This window comes from Amphiura filiformis, chromosome 11 (genome assembly GCF_039555335.1).
Source record: "Amphiura filiformis chromosome 11, Afil_fr2py, whole genome shotgun sequence".
Lineage (NCBI taxonomy): Eukaryota > Metazoa > Echinodermata > Ophiuroidea > Amphilepidida > Amphiuridae > Amphiura > Amphiura filiformis.
This window is the reverse complement of record NC_092638.1, coordinates 251,556-270,809: the sequence shown is the minus strand read 5'-3', so window position 1 is coordinate 270,809 and position 19,254 is coordinate 251,556. Positions and strand designations below refer to the sequence as shown.

At 36.6% G+C, this 19,254-nt stretch overlaps 1 protein-coding gene across 2 annotated transcripts in view; it reads left to right on the top strand.

Annotated features, from left to right (window-relative positions):
• The first annotated feature begins 7,084 nt into the window (after nucleotides 1-7,084).
• Nucleotides 7,085-19,254, top strand: part of LOC140164189 (uncharacterized) — a 36,111-nt gene continuing 23,941 nt past the window's right edge. For both annotated transcript variants that reach the window (XM_072187433.1, XM_072187432.1), the window contains exons 1-2: nucleotides 7,085-7,216; nucleotides 18,410-18,732. In XM_072187433.1, the coding sequence (XP_072043534.1) occupies nucleotides 18,414-18,732 (319 nt within the window). In that variant the 5' untranslated portion in view covers nucleotides 7,085-7,216; nucleotides 18,410-18,413. The remainder of the gene's footprint in view (nucleotides 7,217-18,409; nucleotides 18,733-19,254) is intronic.

Below are 19,254 nucleotides of genomic sequence, written 5' to 3'. Positions count from 1 at the left end.
AGAAAAAATTACCGGGCGAACAAATTTGAACGTAAGTCGAGAAGTAGACATCAAAATCCAAAAATCTAAACATCAGCATGTAGCCCATCTTATTTTGCATCTCATACGCCAATTTTGCTGGAATCGGTTGATTACATAACGCATGTGTCAATTCACTTCATTCCAAGTTTGAAAGAAAGATCATTCAACATAATGCACACTAGTTGTTAACTGTCAATGGGCTTCATATTTTCTTCTGTGAAATCCTCGTTCTTTTTAAACAAATCCTCGTTCTTTTGCAAATCTGTTTCTTGCAAAACATTTAATTAGGTTTTGTTCAAATTTGAAAACCTGCACGATATTGAAAATGAAAGCTTGCATGTAAGATAATGCTCGGTACTTGTAAATAAATTTTTTCGTTAATGTTGCATAAAGAATTATTGCCTAAAAGAATTCCACCTGGCTTAAAAATTTCTCACACACATTAATGTTTTTGGAATATTTCCAAGAAATTGTAATGCAAAGTTTAAATCTTTTAAAACTTTAACAGTAATGATATTGCATGATATCAAAACACGTAAACTGTAAGCACTTGATCATTGTCATTCTTGTCTCAAATGTTCTTTGGAAAGTTAAAATATAACATATTTGCACAACATGAAGAATTGAAGTTGGAAAGCTTCCAATTGCAGAAATCAAAGTTTTACGGACAAACTGTTATTCATCTTCAGTGAACGCATGAATGACATAACACCGTCCGATTATAAAATAGATAATATGGACTAAATTTAATGAGATACACACACTTTAGGCAGCGGTGAGCGAGTATGAAAAAAGCGTCTGTTGATCAAACTTGGAATGAACTGAATTGATGCACACATTATGTAATCGTTCATTTCTTCTCAACCAGTCAACCGAATCAAATAAAATTTCAATTTTATTTGCTCGGTAAGTTTTTCTGGGACACCCTGTATCTACACTCTTAGAAAAGGAAGTTCCAAAAGAAACCTTTCTTGTCCTTTCAGAAGGAACCTTTGATTGTTCTTAGAAGAACTATAAAATGATCTTAGGGCACTCTGAAGACTTTTTAGGTCCTCTGAAAGTCGCGTAGAACCTTTACAAAGGGTTTATATTTAAGAGTTTTATGAACCCCTTATGAATATGAAGGTTCCTCCTAAGAACTTCACCTGAGAGGACAAAATATACGATAGTTAGACTGACTTATAAATGCTCACGCTAAGCGGCGGAACCAGGTCGCATCTAATCAGCTAATCATGCTAATGGGGAAAAGAACAAATTAAAACGAGGGAGAGAGATTATAGAAACTCATTCAGATATGGTGCAAATGGGCGATTTTGACTCCTTTTTTTACCAATGTATTACATAATAGGAATGATGTAGTTCGAAATTAGTGTTATAATATTTGATCGTGATTTGAGGTTTTTAAAAACTTCATATTTAAACTTGTGTTGAAATGACAGATTAAATCTACTTTGCTTCATTTAAAATGTTTTTATATGAACTTAAGTTTTAAGAATAAAAAGTATTGTTATAACCCTTAATCGGACATCTATCCTCTTATGAATCGTTAATGCAAAATCTATTAATGAAAATATGCTTAGCATTTTGTCTTTTAAAAGACAATCATAAGAGGTAAAAATGTTTATTTTTGCAAATCTGTGTGTCCAGACAGTCCAAGTTAACTTTTACATGTAAGAAATAATATTTCGTACTTATAGTACAATTCTGTGAGTTTGTGAAATTGAATTTCGTTTTCATGCTTGAACCATTCCTTTGCCATGTTTGGAATGAGTATAGTATAGTATAGTACCGGGTATAGGCAGAAATTATTTTTCAATAACCGTCATGCACGACTTTTTATACCTGTTACCAACATTGCATATCTTTAAGCAATAGTATAGACCACCAACAATAGCATTGACGACTGATATTAGCAACAAGTTCAAATTTCAGTCAGGTGATTCTTAGGCCTGATTCATACTCTTTATTCGACGTGGAATATTTGATGAAACAAGCATTCGTTATTCAATCTTTTTATTTTCTAACGAATGTTTGTTGACGGAAAATCAATTATATTTTGACGTCGATATCTAGTGGAATCGTATATATTTTCGATTTTACGTCAACAAATATTCGTTAGAAGATAAAAAGGCTATATAAATAACTGGAAATGGATTGAATATATAACGAACCTTACCAAGTATGACTCGAGCCTTACATGCTGACATTTCGACACACAGATAATTTTATTACACAGAAAATATTATTGTGTTGAGTAGTACAATAAAATGACGCTAATAATACTTAAATTTATATATTGATTTTGAGATTTTACAGCAAGGTATGGTAAAGTCGTATACCGAAGCAACCGAAGTACCCACCTCTTTCCTTGGCGTTTAGATCAGACAGTGCCGCCGAGACCCATTACGGGACCGGGGGTAACGCACCCCCTTAACCCCCATGTCGGCCGCACTGTGATCAGACGCCCCTTAATGAATTTGTTTTCAGTTTTCCCAGGGGCGTAGGCAGCTTTCTTGGTCAGGAGGGGCAAAATAAAATTTTGGGGCACAAAAAAAAAATGCAGTTGCATCATAATACATATACTGGTTTTGTTTTAGAGAGGCTTTATTGGGATGATAAGCGCGTGTAACACGCAAAAATTTTGTATTTTACACTATTTTCGCCCATGATCGAGATGAAAATGGCTTTATTGGGACAATGTGTGCGCGCAGCGAGCAAATTTTTATACTTTATACTGTTTTGGCCCATTGCCCTCCAGATTTCCTCTTTCATTTTTTGTCAGAGGGGCACTTTTTTCTTTCATTATTTATCAGGGGGGCACTATGCCCCCCTTGCCACCCCACTGGCTACGCTATTGAGTTTTCCCATGCCTACCGCACAACGAGTATAGGGTGCAAGGCCGGATTTACTACAGAGACATGTGGGTCCCGGCCCAGGAGACATTATCTTGGGGGGGCTGAATGTGTGTGTCATTTTGACCTAATCTCATATTTGACCATTTCAGCTTAGAAAGTGCCAATTTCGCGAATTTGTTCAAATTTCAAGTAACCTTTTCAGCTTCGATATTTTGCGTGCCTTTGTATCATCCGAAGAGCTGGGGCAGTCATCATTGTCGCCGTGCCCAGGGGCCAGCAAAAGGTAAATCCGGCCATCAGTGTCAGGCTGGAGAAAAAAGGTGTTTTGCGGCCCATTATAGTGAACTTGTTCAAAGATAAGAACATAAGCGCCGGGGATAAGAAAATAAGCGCCCGAGACAGTGACACGGTGGGCGCCAAACTTATCCAGAAAAAACAAAAACAAACAATTAAGGGATCAATACGGAGCCCGGGAAGTGACATATTAAAAATTTGGTTTAAAATTTATATCGAGATAATTCGATTATCTCGAGATAACATGATTATATCGAGATAATTATCTCAAGATAACCTGATTATTTCGAGATAACCTGATTATATCAAGATATTTATCTCGAGATAACCTGATTATATCGAGATAATTATCTTGAGATAACCTGATTACCTGATATATCGAGTTAATTATCTCGATATAGTCAGGTTATCTCGAGATAATCGAGAAGGGTTTCCACCCTTTCCACAAGGGTGGAAAGTAATAAGTACACAAGTAAGCGCAAGTAACAATATTAGATAAATATATGTCTCCTTTCTATCTAATATAGGAGTGTATAAGGAAAGGTGAAGGGGCATATTGAAACATTTGGATACATGTAGATGAATAAAGAGAGAGAGAGAGAGAGAGAGAGAGGGGGGGAGAGGGAGAGAGAGAGAGAGGGGAGGAGAGAGAGAGAGAAAGTGGGAGATAGATAGCTAGAGAGAAATGATCATAATATTGATAGATTAATTAAATTTACCTTCGTATAAAAATGTAGTTCATTTCATTGCACTGAATGGTGACATTTTACGAGAAAACAAATTTTTCGTCCCATCCTAGTTCACACAAGCTGGCATTCCTTTGTATTGTAAACATTCTAGGAATCATAAGACAATGGACGTAATCTTCATTTAGTTTTAGTTTCTTTTTCGATTTATATACAATTTTATATACAATTCTTGAAAAAAGTGTTTTTCTTGATTCTCTGAAAAATCACATTGCCATTAACGTTTAGTGCAGTTATTTAACTCCCATGAGAACTACCTGCCGATTGGGCAAAAAGTAGTTTTCATTATCAATTAGACCAATCAGCAACATTGTTAGAATAATTTCAATATGCATAAAAATTGGGGTGAATCATTTGCAAAGCTCCATTCTGATTGGTGATTAAAGTGAAGATATCATGTAATTTACCAATCAGAAGCAATGTTAGATCGACAGGTAGTGCTCAGGGGGTTAACGATATTATCTGTATAATAATAATAATAATAATAACACTAATAATAATAATAATAATAATAATAATAATAATAATAATAATAATAATAATAATAATAATAATAATAATAATAATAATAATAATAATAATAATAATAATAATAATAATAATAATAATAATAATAATAACTGCTGCTACTACTACTACTACTACTACTACTACTACTACTACTACTACTACTACTACTACTACTACTACTACTACTACTACTACTACTACTACTACTACTACTACTACTACTACTACTACTACTACTACTACTACTACTACTACTACTACTACTACTACTACTACTACTACTACTACTACTACTACTACTACTACTACTACTACTACTACTACTACTACTACTACTACTACTACTACTACTACTACTACTAATAATAATAATAACAAAAATAACATAATTCAGCATTCAGCATTCACCACTTGCAGCCAATAATTAAGTATGCTTCACAAATTATCATTAAGGTAATATTTAGGCCACTTGTCAACCATGGGTCTCATGCCTAGGCCTAGATGTGAATAAAACTTCTTGCGTTTTGCACCTTATGTTTCTCGTAAGTGTTCATATTTCATTTTACATGTACCTCATTAGTTTGGCTTAAAATGATCAGAAAACTGGGCTCTCTTGCCTTGGGTAAATTTCATGTACAAATAGAGAGCTCCCTCCTCTAAAAATCCGAACGAAAATTAAGGGTATACATGCCCTTATTTGCTGGTTGGATTTTTATGGGAGGCCACTTTTAGTTTGTCTAAAGTTCCAGTTATGTCACGGGAGCCCATAGCGCCATTAGGCGAACGTTTACGGTATGTTACTAATAATAATCTTATAATATACAAAGAAATCGTATATCAAAGCTTTAAGCAATATTACCCAAAACTGGAAAATATGGCCTGAAAGCTGCGAAATGCCTTAATGCAAAAATGTGTTTAAAACGGTAAATCCACGTCATCATATCCATTGACATGCACCAGACCATAGAGGCATGGAATGTACAGTATATGCAGTTGGTAATAACAACTAAATGCTAGAAATCACAATATACAAGAAAATGAACTTTGTACACAGTATTTTAACTATAGTTTAGTTGAATTAGGCTACACCGCACATTCACTGTACCTATAGTTATATAGACTGCTTTGCATTCTCTTTTTGATAAGCAATTGACACCATTTATGCTATTCCGTGAACACAACACATCCCCAGTGACCGCTCTGCCCAAAGAAATTTCTCTGGCGTCGGATGAGAGTAGTTCTAGTGCTGAACGTTGTTATCAATGTATGAGTTGATATTGAAGAATTTCCAAAAGGGGCTACGAAATCGAAGTAGACTAATAGTTATACAGCTAGGATTTACTGGATAGAAATCAATAAGGTGAAATTTGGGCTACTTATCAACATTGGTTGCCATACCTTGATTGGTATTAAAAAGTGGCAACTGTGCTTGATACAAGAAGTTTAAAAGTAAATCATGTGTCAATGAGTGGAGAGATATATAAATACTATCAGGTGTCCACAAATTGTTGCAAACACGACGTGTGAGGACATTTTGATAAATTTAAAGAGGACATCCAGATTCAGGAAAGTCAACGTTGCTGCTTTCCTTGCTATAAGTTAAACGTAGCACCAGGACGTGTACGACCCATCAAGTGTGGTGTGGATGTAGCTCCTATGCGTGAGGGGTGCGTTGGGGTGTGTGGGGGTGTGTGTGTGTGGGGGGGGTGTTAGTACATTTTGATAAATTTAAAGAGGACATCCAGATTCAGGAAAGTGAACATTGGTGCTTTCCTTGCATATAACGTAACACCAGGACGTGTAATCATCAAGTGTGGTGTGGATGTAGCTCCTATATGCGTGAGGGGTGCATTGATATGTGTTGGGGGGAGGACATTTTGATAAATTTAAAGAGGACATACAGATTCAGGAAAGTCAACATTGCTGCTTTCCTAGATCATTGCTTATAACGTAGCACCAGGACGTGTACGGGCCATCAAGTGTGGTGTGGATGTAGCTCTTATGCGTGAGGGTGTGCGTTGATTTGTGTTGGAGGGGGAGGGTGTTAGGACATTTTGATAAATTTAAAGAGGACATCCAGATTCAGGAAAGTCAACATTGCTGCTTTCCTTGCCTACAGCGTAGCACCAGGACGTGTACGACCCAATAAGTGTGGTGTGGATGTAGCTCCTATGCGGGAGGGGTGCATTAATATGTGTTTAAGGGGTGAGGACATTTTGATCAATTTTAAGAGGACATCCAGATTCAGGAAAGTCAACATTGCTGCTTTCCTTGCTTATAATATAGGTAGCACTAGGACGTGATACGGGTGCGTTGGTATGTGTTAAGGGTGGGAGGGGGAGTTCTGGCTGGGGTTTATTCTCATCTTCTCTCTTCTCTTTCTCACTGGTCGCACTAGGGAAAGGTTTACTGAACTGTATTGGCTTGATATCATGTGATTTCGGAGCTATATTGTTTGAACCAGTCAGCTGTGGAAAAAGCATTCCAGTAAACAAACACACTTGGAACCGTTGCTGTGCTTATTTGTATCCATATTAGGATATGTGATATCACGTCATGTCACTACCAAGTTTACTTATTGTTATTTAGATTTCTGATCCATTCTGGTCCTATATAACTCGGTGCGCTTGTCAGGTTCACAGACACGCGTAGCACGCTGCACTGAATCAAAACATATACATGAATTATACTACAGGGACGAGACTTGAACGCGGTAGAAACTTGGATGACACCGTCTGCACAGTTTGATCAGGAAGGAATTTAATATAGAAGAAACTTGAAGGATCACAGGTATGTTCTTTGAAGAAACAAAATCTGTATTTCATCTTGATAATCAAGAAGTGTTATATTTTGTGTTTGTAGGACTGTCTTGATTACAATTACATCTTATTAAAATTCAGGCCTTGCCGTTTAGATTTTAAAGGCGAGTGGTCAATCGCTCGCTAGCATGATTGCTAGGCGAGCGGTTGAATCTAGTGGTGGAATCACATTCTAGGAATGAAAGATCATTCATAACAATATGAAACACTTTACGCACCGTTTATAGGTAAATAACTGCGCATCAGTTATTTGGAGGGCATTGTGAAAAATCTACACATTTTGCCTTTGGAACATTCCGAGGTCCAAAGTAAAATTTTTAGATTTTTCACAATGTCCGATATTAACCGAATTCACAACCGTCATTTTTTAACTCATCACTCAACCAAATCTAAAGATTTTATTTTCTGAAATTTGTTGAAATAAACAACTTTTATCACAACTTATATTTCGCCCTTCATTACAACAAATTAAATACATTGAAAGTGTACTTGATTGTAAATGGGATTCAATTTTGGGTGATTTACACCAGAGGATATGCCGCGAGTGATATTTAGTGTCTATGGCGAGTGGAAAATCGCTCGCTAGAAATTGAGTTTGGGCGAGCGGTGGCGAGCGAGAGCGATCGCTCGCCTCAAACGGCAAGGCCTGAAATTATGTCTGCAGCCTATTATTATTGATTGAAACGAATGACACTAAATGATGGTAGTATGATGAATCGGCTATTGTAAACCAAGACGTGATTTCGAATGATTCGTTTTATAGTTAAATCATTTTAAAACTTGACACTATGGTCCGTATGCACAAAAGAGTTAGACCAGGTCTTAAGTTAGACTGTCTAAGTGGAATTTTATCCGAGGAGAAAGGACATTTTCCTTTACATTTGCGTAAGTTATTTTGTATTATTTTTGAACATTGCGTTGAACCTATTGGCTTCACCAAAGCAGGGCATGGGGGATAATGCAATAAAAAATTATTATAATATGCGAGATTGCCCAGGTGCTGGCCAGCTCTGGGTGCCGGCTGTGGACTCGTGGCGCGATTGTGTAGCTCTTGACTGGCAATTATGAGGCCCGGGGTTCAATCCCCGCTGAGTCCTGGGTTTTGCTCTCTAAATTATTTTTTATGTCAGTTTGCCGGATCCTTATTAAGTCATTTTGGGCTTGATTATTTTCGCTTAGTACATGTATAGTAGTCCGACGAGTAGGACCTGGTTTTTTTCTTAGTTTACCAACTATACTCTAACTCTGATCGCTCAAGAAAGATTAACCACAAATATCCACTAACCGCTCCTCCCGAAAAAAAGGTGACATTTGGGCTACTTATCAACTTTTTTTGGGCGGCGCGGTAACTGGACTTTCGCGATTCGTCTTTCTTGCGCCATGTGAGATAGTGATCATAGTGTGAAATGTGTATAGTCTGGTAACTTAGAAAAAAAGGTCCTACTCGTCGGACTAATGTATAGTAAGGTTACTAAATGTTTGGTCGGAATGTGATTGTTGTCAACAAATAAATATCGTAGTAAGAGAAATGGTTCCACTACATGTGTTTCATATTTAGTTTTATTTTAATATCCCTGATCTTTCTTGATTTGTCTTTAATGCAGAGTATTTTAATCATGTTAATCGTGGAGGTTTTTTTTTTACCCCAACACAGGGATACATATTACCGGTATAATATAGGCCTTGGTAAATACTTAGTATACAATAGGCGGGACAGTATGTGCCTTGATATACGAGTGTGTAGTTAGATAGTGTAGGTACATTTAAATCTAAGTTTGTCACTCATCGCATCTCATTAACTTTTTAAGGGTATACGATGTATTGTTGGTCGAGGCAGCAAAATAAAATGTAGTTCACAGCATCTTGCGAATGGTAGTGAGCTTTAGCACAAATTGCATTGCTCAATTCATAGCGAGAGTGTAGAAGAATTCAAATTTCACAGATATACTTTTTGTAGGTCCTGTGGTTCTTGAATTATGTTGTAAATAGGGCTGAATCAGCAACACTTTTGTAAAACGTACATAACTAATTAACAACAATAAATTAAGCAAGTTTTCAAAGTATATGATTTGCAGAATGAACCTTTGCAAAACACCAAAGTGTTATTTTTCAATAATATATTGATTCAGGTAATGAAAAACAATACCTCGTTTTCCCTTAATATTAGAAATTTAGAGAGTAGGTATATAGGTAGGTAGGTGGTAAGAGCTTGGTATAAATTTTATAGGAAGGATGATAGATGGATGGGTAACCCATTTTTAGACTAATGTCTAAAAAGCGTGTTTAGGAATTAAACACTTTGCTAAATACTATATCTTGCACCACGTTTATAAATATGTTTAAATGCTACACATGTTTAGGAATTCCATGGGCTGTGTTTAAGAATTTAACACATGATGTCTTGGAATTTGACATTGGTGTTTATGAATTAAACATGTTTAGAAACGTGGTGTAAGAAAAGTGTTTAATTCCTAAAAAACAATGTCAAATTCCAAGAAATCATGTGTTAAATTCCTAAACACAGCCAAACAAATTCCTAAACACGTGTAGCATTTTTACATTATTTAATTCTAGAGTTCTCTTAGCAAATCCAGGTACTCACAATTAGTAGTGACGTTTCGCAACCTTACTGGCTGGTTGCTTCTTCTTGACTGAGCTGTATCCAGTACTAGCACTTGCTGTCTTAGCTGTAGTGTTGCCAGTTGATTTTTCCTGGATAAGCTGGTTGTAAAATAAGCTGCGTCCCCCTCATTGTTCATAGCTTGCTCGTTTTTACATGTTTAAAAACGTGGTGCAAAATAGTGTTTAGTGTTGCCCACGCCACTGCAAACAACGCATTCCCACGAGCTGAATAATGCTTGAACTATAGTAGTTTCAGCATGATTTAGTTGTATAAGTAATATGAATGTAAGAATGTGTGTTCTAATTTTGACTTAGGCCTATTATCCCCAGACACTGAAATGACGAAAACACTTACACCAAAATTTGGGCCTCTGGTCAGCCATTCAGAAAGAACGTATAATTTATTCAAGCAATGTTTTTAGAAAATTCCCTGGAATCAGCCAAATAATAATGATTTCTGGACAACTTTTTCGAACGGAGTAAATACCCGACCGAGCCTCCCAATAATTACTGGGAAGCTTGTTGCGCCTATAACCCAACAGTTCCCTTAACACACTGGGAACTATTTTGCTAGGCACTCATCTAGCGATCAACTCCTTATCGAGGAGGAAAAGCTCCATATACCAATGGACACAATTTCGCTAGGCAATCCTCTACACGATCATCTCCTCGGAGGAGGAAATAAAAAGCTCCATAATACCAATGGAGAGAATATAAAATGCCGCGGACTTACATGAATTCGCTAGGCAGTCATCTAGCGCGTCAAAAGAAATTAAATGGCTGATACCTTTCTCATTTTCCTATTATATTCATATTCAGATTACATAGTGGACATCGGTAATATACCCATGCCAAATACCCAGTAGGTAGATACCTCCGGATATTGGAACTACTAAATCGAATTTATTAATGTAGTACATGTATAATTCTGTACATTAAATCGATCATTTTAGAAAAATGATCCAAAAACTGCCACAAGGACTACTTGTTAACATCCGTACCCTGTACCATGGAATAAGCTATTTCTGATCCCCTCATTTCCTTTGCTAGTAAATACCGCAAGATCCACACTTATGATTATTTGAAGAGCCTCTGAATTTTACGGTTGAGGCCTTTTCACCACAGTGGACCATTAACCCGATTTGAACATGTTGAAGGAGTTAATTGCAAAACCCGTTATTTTTCGCTGCCAACGCCAAGCAAAACACAGTGCCATGCTCTGCACATTTTTTTTTTCCGAATACATAACTAGGATACCATGTCTAACACAAAAGGCAGCCTTTAACAGAAATTAACGCGATAACCAGCCGGCTGCGCAACCTCATAAAAACTTGAACCCAATATTTCATTTTTTATTTATACTTTGATGAACAAGAAAATCTGAGGGCATAGTACTTGGCCCCTGTCTAGCTATCCCATGCCAACCTGGTGTTAATTCCTCCCGTCCTGCTATAATTAAAATTACTCGACCTAAGACTGAAGGGTATTACCACCTAAGACTGAAAGTGGTACCAATTGTATCGATTTTGTTAATGCTTCTGAAGACACATTAGAGTGAACACATTATACAAAATAGAATTTAAAAAAAATACAACTGCGCAACAGAATAGAATGTGTTGCTGAGTGCTGAGATAGAAACTGAACCTAAAGTGATATACTCACGCACACTCTCACACCCGTATACAATAGTCGTACTACTATGTAACTCAACAAACCTCAATGTAATTAGAATATTATTCAAATTCGGAGAACTCTCAATCGAATATATTTACATTTCTCCTTCGTATTTCATCTCATTCCTAATTACCTTTTAATTTGAAGACCGACACTTTATATGTACTTGTCTCACTACTGCGAGACTCAAATTTTATGACCCACTATCAAACTCTTGAAATCAATTTTAAACAGATATCAAATATTACATATGGGGAGTGGTGGGTGGGATAAAAAATTTCTGCGTCCGTTCTTGATGAAAAACTGACAGAGAATGGCCTTAGCCAACAAAATGGCCACCAAGCAAGGATGCCCGTGATTGGCCCTCCTGATACCAAACAATGCACCCAATTGTGACCTCACGAGGGCGATCCCATTTCAGCTGCAGGGATAATTGTTTGTTTCATTTGATATGTACAAATTAAACTGCATTATCCCCAGACACTGAAATGACGAAAACACTTACACCAAAATTTGGGCCTCTGGTCAGCCATTCAGAAAGAACGTATAATTTATTCAAGCAATGTTTTTAGAAAATTCCCTGGAATCAGCCAAATAATAATGATTTCTGGACAACTTTTTCGAACGGAGTAAATACCCGACCGAGCCTCCCAACAATTACTGGGAAGCTTGTTGCGCCTATAACCCAAGAGTTCCCCTTAACACACTGGGAACTATTTTGCTAGGCACTCATCTAGCGATCAACTCCTTATCGAGGAGGAAAAGCTCCATATACCAATGGACAAAATTTCGCTAGGCAATCCTCTACACGATCATCTCCTCGGAGGAGGAAATAAAAAGCTCCATAATACCAATGGAGAGAATATAAAATGCCGCGGACTTACATGAATTCGCTAGGCAGTCATCTAGCGCGTCAAAAGAAATTAAATGGCTGATACCTTTCTCATTTTCCTATTATATTCATATTCAGATTACATAGTGGACATCGGTAATATACCCATGCCAAATACCCAGTAGGTAGATACCTCCGGATATTGGAACTACTAAATCGAATTTATTAATGTAGTACATGTATAATTCTGTACATTAAATCGATCATTTTAGAAAAATGATCCAAAACTGCCACCCAAGTTCCTTGTCATCACATGCAAGGAAATTGCCAAACCACCCCCCGCCCCCCTCGAGATTTTTATGCTTTACAAATAAGGCGAGCTCTTGGCTGTCTTTCCCTTCCTTGTTTATGATCTCCCTTATAGTGTTCTTAAAATAGTTTGTCCAAACTTATAAACCTGCCATTGTTGGTGGTGACGAATGTTGGTGCTAAAAAGTTTAGGATTTAACTTGACTGATTGGATCAACAGTCCTACCTAGTGAGCATTCTTATGCAGTACTAGTGGAAAAGAATGCCTGCCAATGCTTTGTTTTGGCCATCTGGTACATCCACGTACGAGAAAACCCCGAAAAGAAAAACAACAAAACCCACTGACTATTATAACTTCACAAGGATTGTTTTGAATTATTTGAATTTCCTTCCTTCTGAACATGTGAGATGAGATAATTATGCTACTGTCGAGTGAGTGTCTACTTCTCATCTTTTGACCACTGTCAATTATCATGAATGAGTGTTTAGTAGCTTAATAGGCCTACTATTTCTTATTAACGAGTTACCATTGTAAAAATTGTGAATTTCCTTCTGCTTCAGGAGTAACAACTAGGTGATAACCTATTTAAAACACTGACATACCGAAAAACATCACTATAATCTATGAATTTCCGTCTGTTTCGGACTACACATAGCCTATTTGTACATACCAACTAGGACAAATGTTTTAGTGACCAATTTACCGATAAATGAAACTATAAGGTCAATTTGCCATACATGGTGAACGAATCTGTCCTACAGTACGTTTAAAATCATAACTTTGATTTACCAAAGTTAATAATAATGAAGAATTGTTCTTTGTTTGATAGGTACAAAAGAAAACCATTTGTTTTACCAAACTTGATAACACTCTTATAGCAATGTACATTAATTATGTTATATGAAATTCTTTTTGCTTCTTTAAATGACTACACCTGGTCTATCAGTGAATATCTACTAGGACAAAAGGTGCTTAATTTAACTGCAATTTAATAATAATACATGGGATTTATAAAGCGCCCCACGATGTAAAAAAACATCCTCAAAGCGCGGCGCTGCACAGAATCTTAAAATACACCCACTAAATAAAAAAATAAAAAAATAGGGCCTACATGCTGAACAAAATAGTATACATAAAAAATACGCATGATAGAACTCATATACACACCTTAATATACTAAAACCATGAAAACATAATAATAATGTACAAGAGTTCTGGACTTCGTTTGATAGATACGAATAAGAAATCATTTACCATGAATTTGTTTTGATAATTTCATAATAATCCTCTACTCAATGTAGCCATTAACTATATGTAATATGTTATATGCATATCCTTATGCCTCTGATAGTAACTACCTACAGTCTATAAGCGAAACTTACGAGGCGGTGAAATTATAAGTATGCCATAATAGATGATACTGTATTTCAATTAATGACAAATTATTCTCTTTGTTTGATAGATACAATTATTACAACATTTAATCACACACATGCTTAACTTGATGATAATGAAGATCCAGTCTTTGTTTGATAGATACAGAAAAATTTGGTAATAACTGCTCGACTAGCCATTAACAATAGGTAATATATTATATGCATTTCCTTCTGCCTATGTTAACAGACGAGCGCGGACCTGTGTCGGAGAATAGTTAGGTGACAAAAAGTATAGTGTAAAAGGTAATTTGATTGAAAGCATTGCTAATTTGCAATAATTTACTTGATGAATAATTTTTCCCCAGTAAATAAGTTTTATTCGGACTCTGCACCTGCGCACCCTATCTGCAAATACACAAATTTCCCTTGTTTTATTAATATGAACATCTATAAAAGTTTGATATGATGAGCAATATTTCACTTCAATTTGAATTCTACCCCATAGAATTTGGGGTTCTTTCTCCAACTAGCAAAAGTTTGCCGTTATTTCTCCAACTAGCAAAAGTCAAGTTGTCTGATGTGCTATGACACCTAAAAGATAATTCATGCAGCAACGAGTTTGGTTAATTAGCTACTCCGAGATAAATCCACTTACTTCAATTGCCTTCAGATCGCTTCAGCATTTAATGTATGACATTTTATCACTAAAATGATCCATTGATGACACCAAGATAATTCTGCAGTTTCCTGCAACCGCTTCCTTCATCTGTTTCTTGTATTATTTGACATGGACATATTGCCCAAGAATAATATAAGCCCAATCAGTGGTACAAAATAAATTTTGGCATTTCCATCAAGCTATGGAATGATCTTCCTCTATCCTTTATTGCAGCTCCATTTCGTAGCTTCCTTCATCTGTTTCTTGTATTATTTGACATGGACATATTGCCCAAGAATAATATAAGCCCAATCAGTGGTACAAAATAAATTTTGGCATTTCCATCAAACTATGGAATGATCTTCCTCTATCCTTTATTGCAGCTCCATTCGTAGAAGCATTTTTGACATGGACTTGTTAGCATACAGAGCTTTGCTTATGCTATTTTTACTCGCATGAAGAACTGTATAATATATAATCTTCCCGTTCACCACTAGCATTTTGGTTCGCCTCCTCGCCATATTAAGGTGCAACAATACGCTCTTTGAAGGATACACTGTATCTAATGTAGATGAAGATTCTTCGTTATCTGTACATGCTCTAAATGTAGTTAGCTGTTTTACACAATAAAATTTCACCATTAGAGAAGTTACTGTTTCCATCATGCTTGTGTTTCTAACAAAGATCGTTCCTCCCCATAGAGCCAGGTTACGATTCAAAATATACTCCATCCACTGTCATAGGCATGGTAATTACGACTTTCTGTTGCAGATCCGCAAGATGTCCTCCTTCTACCACCTGTCTCGAAGTAACCACATGACCTGCAGTGAATTAAAAGACAGAAAAAGAGAAGCAAATTCTGCCAGCAAAGCCATTTTACTTTGTGTATAATTCATGCCTGTCTATAAATGACATCCAATATATTCAACAATTCAACTCCTTTATTAATCTATTTGAACTCCGACAACCTTGGATTGAACTTGTAATAAATGTCAAAAAACACATAATTAAATCCATTTTTTATTCATTTGTTAAAAATTTATTTATTTATCTATTTATTTTAAAGGCCGTTTTGTTTTTCATAGACGACATAGACGACAGCGTTGAAGTTACTTTTTTTGTTGTGATTCGTTTTATCCAAATGGAAACCCGGATGGCTTCCAAAATTAGAGCATCCTGTGTCCACGTCATGATGCTTGCGCTAAAAAAAATTGAATTTGACAATTAATTCACTCATATGGTTTTTATATACCAAGAGAGAGAAGCACGCGTTTACGGCCATGATGATGATTGCGATAAATTGACCATGAAATTCACTCATATTATGACTATTATTATAACTTTACCCAGAGAGAGCATCACGTGTCTACGCCCATCATGATTGCGCTAAACGGATTGAAATTAAAATCACTCATATGGTTATTATATACAAAGACAGATTTTCCAATTCAGAACAAAATGTTTGAACCATGTTGCCAAAAGATTGAAATTGACAATTAAATTCACTCATAAATTATGGCTTTTATATACCAAGAGTAGCATCACGTGTCCAATGCCATGATGATTGCGATACAAATTTTGAAAATGACGATTAAATTCACTCATATGACTAGGCCTATTATAATTTTACCAAGACAAAGCATCACGTGTCCACCCCATGATGATAACATGTGCTAAATTCACTCATATGGCTATTAAATACCAAGAGAGATTTTCCAATTCAGAACAAAAAATGTTGAACCGTGTTGTTATACAACTTTCAATTTCAAACCAGAACAGAAACAGATTGTGTTCCTTCAGACTGCCTAATATAATTATGATGAACATAGAAATGGTTCAAAACTTTGCTTTCCCTTAATTTCAAGCATTTCCATTCCACTACCTGCATGATTTATAAATATTTATGAGTTCAAAAACCCCTGCTAACCCAGTGACCCCCCGGCTATATACTACCGTGATTCAGTGGTCTATGTTACCATTAATAATGTACATACATGTATACATGTAGACGACCACGTTTGACAATTTTGAAAGCAAATTTCTCACCGGGTTATTCACTGTTGACGCAAAATACAAATACTCTATTTGGCCATCGGCTGTTGCCACCGCTTTTTACAAGCATAGCATAAATGTAGTCTCTCTTCTGACAAATGTAATAGCGCTAAGATCTCGCCTACATTATTTCAACACATAAGAATTATTCCATACCACCAGTCCGGCAATACCAATCAATAGTACTCATACATGCCTGACTTCCTCAGATCACTGTTTAGACAATCGACCGCGAAAGTTTTATCGAGTTATACAAACAACTCCGGACTGTTCATTGTACCGTCACAATTCATTTCATGTGGTGTGATGTGCTGTAACCTGTAAGCTTACTTGCTTTTTTTTTTTTCCAGTTGTTCATATTCGAGGTATCCTTGATGTGTGTTGTATCCACATCCGTTGGATTCACCACTACCCACTTTTTTGTAAGCTGTGACGGCCTATTCATTGTCTTATAGTTGAATAAAAAATTTCTGCGTCCGTTCTTGATGAAAAACTGACAGAGAATGGCCTTAGCCAACAAAATGGCCACCAAGCAAGGATGCCCGTGATTGGCCCTCCTGATACCAAACAATGCACCCAATTGTGACCTCACGAGGGCGATCCCATTTCAGCTGCAGGGATAATTGTTTGTTTCATTTGATATGTACAAATTAAACTGCATTATCTGGAAATTAAAAATTTCCTTTCCGACTAAATTATAAAACAAAGTGCAAGAAACTCATGAAGGTGTTGTTTCTTTTCCCGTTTTTTTTGTTTTGTTTAAATTTCCATGTTATTGTTTTTGATATTGCCAAGGAATAAACGACACATTCAGTGGTGTAGCCCGGGGGTGGGCAGAGTGGGGACGGCAAAGAATAAAGTGTCCTTGCTTGAAATGACTAAAAATAAAACAAGAAATTGACAAATGGGGACGAAAAGTTGGCTTTGCCCCCCCTGCCCGGGACAAAATTGACAAATGGGGACGAAAATTTAGCTTTACCCCCTCACACTAAAAAGCTGGCTACGCCCCTGGACACATTAACGTTTTGTGTATTGAACCTGACTGAGGGTATTGCTCATTTGCAGCAGCAAATACGAGAATAACTTTACTCTTCTTATTCGGATATTAAGGTGTATACATGAACTAAGTCGACCTGAATAACAGCGATGATACTTAAACGGCACCTAACTAATGGACATGAACTAATTTTAAGTCTCACTAATTAATGACAACGATGTTACCTACACTTGACCTTGTCGAAATTGTATTATCATGTAGTGAGAGCGCAGAGAACCGAAAATTTTGCATATTTTGAACCTTTCCTCTAAACATCTTTCTACACCTTTTTAAGGCGTGATATCGAGCAGTGCCCAAATATCTATGCCAAAAATCCTCCACCCTGTTGGCTTGCCAACTGCCAAAAAGTTGTGCACCCCTACAATTCACCACCCCGGGGTACACATAATTATTGCATCAACCCTAACATTGATGTTAAATATGTTTGTCTATATATAGATGAAGTAGAAGGCATATAAATTTCAGTATTTCAGTAAAAGGCATAAAAGTCATACTGGAGTTTCTTCGTTGTTTTCTTTGGTCTTAGCCTATTTAGCATATCTTTAGTCGCATATCGAATAATTTTTGTTCTTTTTTTCCATAGAACTATGGCGAATATCACTAATATCTTGGACAATATCAAGCTTTTCTTCAAAGACAGCATGCCGGTAGGAGAAGATGTCTTACGGCAACTTGTAGAAAAAGGGATATTGTCCGGAAGAGAGGAGAGTGACGTATTGGGGAAACAAGATCGGACAAGTAAAAGGGGAGAGCTGTTAGAAATTCTGAAAGAAAAACCACTGATGTACCACAAATTTGTTGAATTTCTGAAAAGTGATGTTAAGTACGAACATGTGTACTCAAGGTTTCTGAGTTTAGACCCGAGTTTGGAACATCCTCCACCCCAGTCTCGACCTGATCCCAGAAGTAAGCACGGAATTAAGTGTTTGGGTGCAAATGCAATTATATAAATCTGTGTTGCAATTAGGCCCGGTCGATTATTAATGCCGGAGGGAGCCAGGAGGGGTGTGTGTGTGTGGGAGTGTGGGGGTGTGTGTGTGTGTGTGTGGGGGGGGGTTGGTTGTGATTTTCACTTGACAAAATAGGGGAGGGTTATGTGATTTTATTTTTCCTGATAGGGGGGCCATGTGAAATTATTTTTTGGTCAAATTTGTTTCACATCAAGTTTGGTTTTTGTGATTGTTTGTAAAGGTGGCGGGGGGGCGGGGTGTGATTTTGTTTGATTCAATAGGGGGTATGTGAAATTGATTCATCGCAATAGGGAGGTTAGGTATTTTTCCTCTTAAAGCTCAACGTTTCGTAATGCAGACTTGTGTATGGTTAAATGTTCAACTTACAGTTTGCCAAATTGTTCTTTTTTCGGCGATGTGGCAATATTTTTGGCAGTGTGTGTACTTCAGAACGTTAAGTGTATAAGTAATCGCAAGG